The 4,016-nt window shown below is 31.1% G+C and overlaps 1 protein-coding gene across 1 annotated transcript; it reads left to right on the top strand.

Annotated features, from left to right (window-relative positions):
- The first annotated feature begins 475 nt into the window (after positions 1-475).
- On the top strand, positions 476-2,200 carry LOC132618946 (heavy metal-associated isoprenylated plant protein 16-like). The gene is made up of 3 exons (XM_060333929.1): positions 476-916; positions 1,008-1,086; positions 1,839-2,200. The coding sequence occupies exons 1-3, from the start codon at positions 911-913 to the stop codon at positions 2,129-2,131; spliced, it is 378 nt and encodes a 125-aa protein (XP_060189912.1). The 5' UTR covers positions 476-910; the 3' UTR covers positions 2,132-2,200.
- The last annotated feature ends 1,816 nt before the right edge of the window (positions 2,201-4,016 follow it).

The following is a 4,016-nucleotide window of genomic DNA, read 5'->3' as shown; positions in this document are numbered from 1 at the left end:
AGTCATTAGGTGAGACAACGACTGATAAATTTCAGCTCCAACAAAAAGGGTGAAAACAACTTACGCCTTCTAATTTTACTTTAAAAATTAACTTCTCTTCAAATATGAAAATTGACATTGTTCGATCCCTCTCTATCTTATACTTCATCCGTTTCAATTTATGTGAACTCATTTGACTGAGCACGACATTTAAAAAAGAGTGAAGACTTTTGAAACTTGTGGTTCAAAATAAGTCTTGAATATTTGTGTGATTGTAAATCATTTCATAAAGTGAATTTATTTCCAAATTAGGAAAAAGGTCATTCATTTTGGCACAGACTAAAAAAAAAAATAGATTCACATAAATTGAAACAGAGGGAGTACAAATTTTGCCTTTACCATTTTCAATTTCCTCTCAATGTAATACTTACTTATTAATATAGGTAGATCAATAATACTTACCAGAGAAGAGAAGAATATCATGATATTTGAAAAGTAGAGAGAGAGATGTTAAAACTTAGTTTAGATATGAGGGGGAATAACTTCAATGTTGGAGGGGAGTTTTATTCCTAAAATAAAGTTTGGAATGTAAATATTTTTCACCCCAACTGAATATCATTCAGTTGTCTATTTCTTTTTGTTTTTTCCAGTATATTATCCGACTTGTCTCCAGTGGCAGCAAATTAACAACTTAATTCAGAAGACTTGAGCGTTGATTTACTTTTAGTTGTAATATATTACTCGTATTATGTTTTGAAGGAGACAAAAAAAAAAGTTAGGTAGTCGTACTATACAGTAGTATTGTATAATATATGAACACGGTACTCATAACAATCATCACCTATATATATAGACCGATTCAGGCCCTTTACATATAAAGTCCTTTTATTATCATTGTTTCTGCCAGAAATTAGCTCCATTTCAGAAGAACATGAAGGTAATTAATCCCTTAATTTGTCTTCTGTTTATCCCTTGATTTTCTGTCCCTCTCTTAAATTTCTTATTAATCATTAATGTCATATATATAGAAAAAGATTGTGATCGACCTCACTCTCAGCACTGATGACTGTATCTCAAAGGCTATGCAGATTGCTGTAAGATGTGCAGGTATTTATGCCTATTAACGCTTAAAATTTTTCCAGAAAAATGTTTTACTATATAGCTTCTTGTGTTTTGGTTCTGAGAAAATATTCTACCGGGAAAACACTTTATCCAACAAAAGAAGAAAATGACTATCCTCATTTTTGGGCATAAGGCGTTTTCCTTTAGAATTAGAGTATATTATCAAAGCTATATCACTTATTTTGGAGAGTGTTTTTTATGTTCTTTTCCAAAAAATTATATTTACAATAGATTGATAATAATATTAGCCAATTAGATTGTTTTCCAAACAAATTTTCTAATAAGAAAGAATGATAATTATGCTTAAATATCAGTTAAATAGTAATATGATTTTAAGAAAAATTGAATAGTGACTTCCGTCGTACCAAACACACACTGATTTTAATATAATTGTTATTGGGTGCACCTTGGCATTGAGGTTGATGGTTCAATTCCCATGTCCTTGTTATTTTATAATTATTATTTTTTTTCTTTAGTTGGTTTATTTTTTCAAAATCCACTCACAACAGTAAAGGGTACAGCAAAAATCCAAACATTTTCAGCATATGTGAAAAGTCTTTAAGAATAAAATTATAAAAAAATTGTACCTATACTTTTAAGAGTGTAATAAATTTAATGATAAGAATATAGAGGGTGAATTCGTCAAATTTAAATTTAAATTTGTCTTTTTATAATAATGCACCCTTTTTTTAAATCCTGAATTCGCCGCTTCTAGAATTAATTATATTAATTTGCAGGGGTAATATCAGTGAATACAGACAAGGAAAAAGGGCATTTGGTGGTAATTGGAGTAGGGGTTGATTTCTTCAAGTTGATGAAATGCATAAAGAAGAAATTTAATTGTGCTCGCATTGTGAGTATTGGAGAAGTGAAACCCGAAACGAAACCCAAACCTGATCCGAAACCCAAACCTGATCCGAAACCATGTTGCCCTCCAATATGCCCTCCAAGGCCAATATGCCCTCCAAGCCCATGTGTGCAGTTTTATCCAGTATGCCCACCCGATTATGAGAATTGCCTCATGATGTGAAAGACACCCAATTTTAATTCATTGCATTGTATTATAATGTCCATAATTATTATTAATAATTGATTTGGTGTGATGGAATATTATGTCATTTTTCTTTTCCATTTTTCCTTAACTTACTTGATAATCTCATTTTATCCTTTATTGATGGCGGTCAAACGGGTTGGTATTTAATTTTTGCTCTTTAGCAATTGAACTTATATCTAGTGGAACATAAGTTCTTTAAGGACAAAAAGTAATGCGGTCATAACTTATGAGATATTATGATGTAAAAATATAAACTTATGTCCACAAAAAGTTATTAGTTATGAGGGACAAAAATTAAAGATCAAACACAAAATTGGGAATAAGTGCTAATGACCCGGAAATCAAATAAAATGCAGCCCAGGAATATGAGATTTGTGAGCTTTTCTGAGGCCCAAATTAACTTGAAACTCCCTGCAACACCAATACACTTCCTACTTTTCCTGCAAAGACTTATGAATTTGATTTTTACATAATATTCTCTTTTCAATTTATGGGAACCTATTATTATTTGGGTGATCTACGAGGTGGTTTTTTGACAATATTTTTCTTATATTTCTTCTAAATAATTTGAATTATGTCAAAATTAAGAAATCTATGTAAAAATTTACTGTTAAAGCTATAAAGTTTGACCGTCGTACTCCGAAAGGTTAGCATAAATTGAAACAACGAGAGTAATTTGCAATGGATATTTTTCAAAAAATTGAGATTCGATATAAAACTTCTAAACTAGATGAGGGCAAAATCTAGACCTAAGGTTTGAATTTAGGCTTGGCTAATTCCAACTTCAAATCTTTGGGCTTTAAGTTTTTTAACTACAGCCGAGGTTTGAATTTGTCAACTGGCCAAATTAAAGGTTTATTCGAAGTTTAAATATGGACAATTTGCACGATTGTCCTCGCGGGTGGTCTTTACTTTTAGCCCCTCAAATTGCTGGTCTTTAATGTTCTGCCTTCGCTTAATACCTCGAGGTTTTGGATTTTAATCTCGGTTTAGTTAAAAAAAATCATAAGTCAGAGTTTTGTAGCAAAATTAAGCCTATTTAGCAAAAGTTAGGCCTTAAGGCAAACTTTTGCCCAAACTTAGGCCTTAAGGCAAACTTTTGCCCAAACTTAGGCCTTTTGCCCAAAAAAGACCTAATTTTGGGGAAATGTTAGGCTTTAAGGCAAGGGTTTCGAGAAAGTCTTGTCTTGCAAAATTATTCTTTTTGTTTTTGTCTGAGCAGGAGTTCGAATCCAAAACTTATGGATATTATCAGTCACTTTTTTAAACGAAGGACAAAAATTAAAGACTAGAGTGTTTGACGGACGATCCGCACAAAAAAAAAAAGTTTAAACATTAGGTTTGAAGGTAGGCTTGTCCGATTCTACAACAATAGCCCATGTAACTTGACACTTAGATCTGAAATTTAATTTTGAAAATAATTAAAAAATTTAGATATTCTATAAATTTTTATTATATTTTAAATAGTGACTATTAAGCTACTTGTACACTTTTTTCTTTTTTTTTTTAAAATAATTTAGAAGAAAGACTTTTATAAAGATTGATTTTGAATTTATCGTCCTGCTTCAATATTAATTGTGCAAAACTTTTATTATCGATTGGACATAAATTAGTTTTGATTATGACGTGGTGACTGGTGAGTTTCATAAAATGCATCAATACTTCAATAGACGATAATTGAAAACTCCTTTTGCTTTCCTTCCAAAAGAAACTGAGGGCCCCGATTAGCCAAATGAAGAATCTTGTAATTCCTGTATTGCCCCCGGAGGCTACGAGAAACAACGCTCATATAAATCGTTATGTGGTGATGTCAAATCCGTAATTTTATTCAAGAAATTTAAATTTTATTTCCTTTTTAAGT

This window comes from Lycium barbarum, chromosome 11 (assembly GCF_019175385.1).
Source record: "Lycium barbarum isolate Lr01 chromosome 11, ASM1917538v2, whole genome shotgun sequence".
NCBI lineage: Eukaryota > Viridiplantae > Streptophyta > Magnoliopsida > Solanales > Solanaceae > Lycium > Lycium barbarum.
Note: the sequence above shows the minus strand (reverse complement) of the source record. Positions and strands in the feature narration are given on the sequence as shown.

Coding starts and splice junctions, on each gene's coding strand:
- LOC132618946 (XM_060333929.1), top strand. Junction 1,087..1,838: donor GATTGCTGTAAGATGTGCAG/GTATTTATGCCT, acceptor ATTAATTTGCAG/GGGTAATATCAGTGAATACA.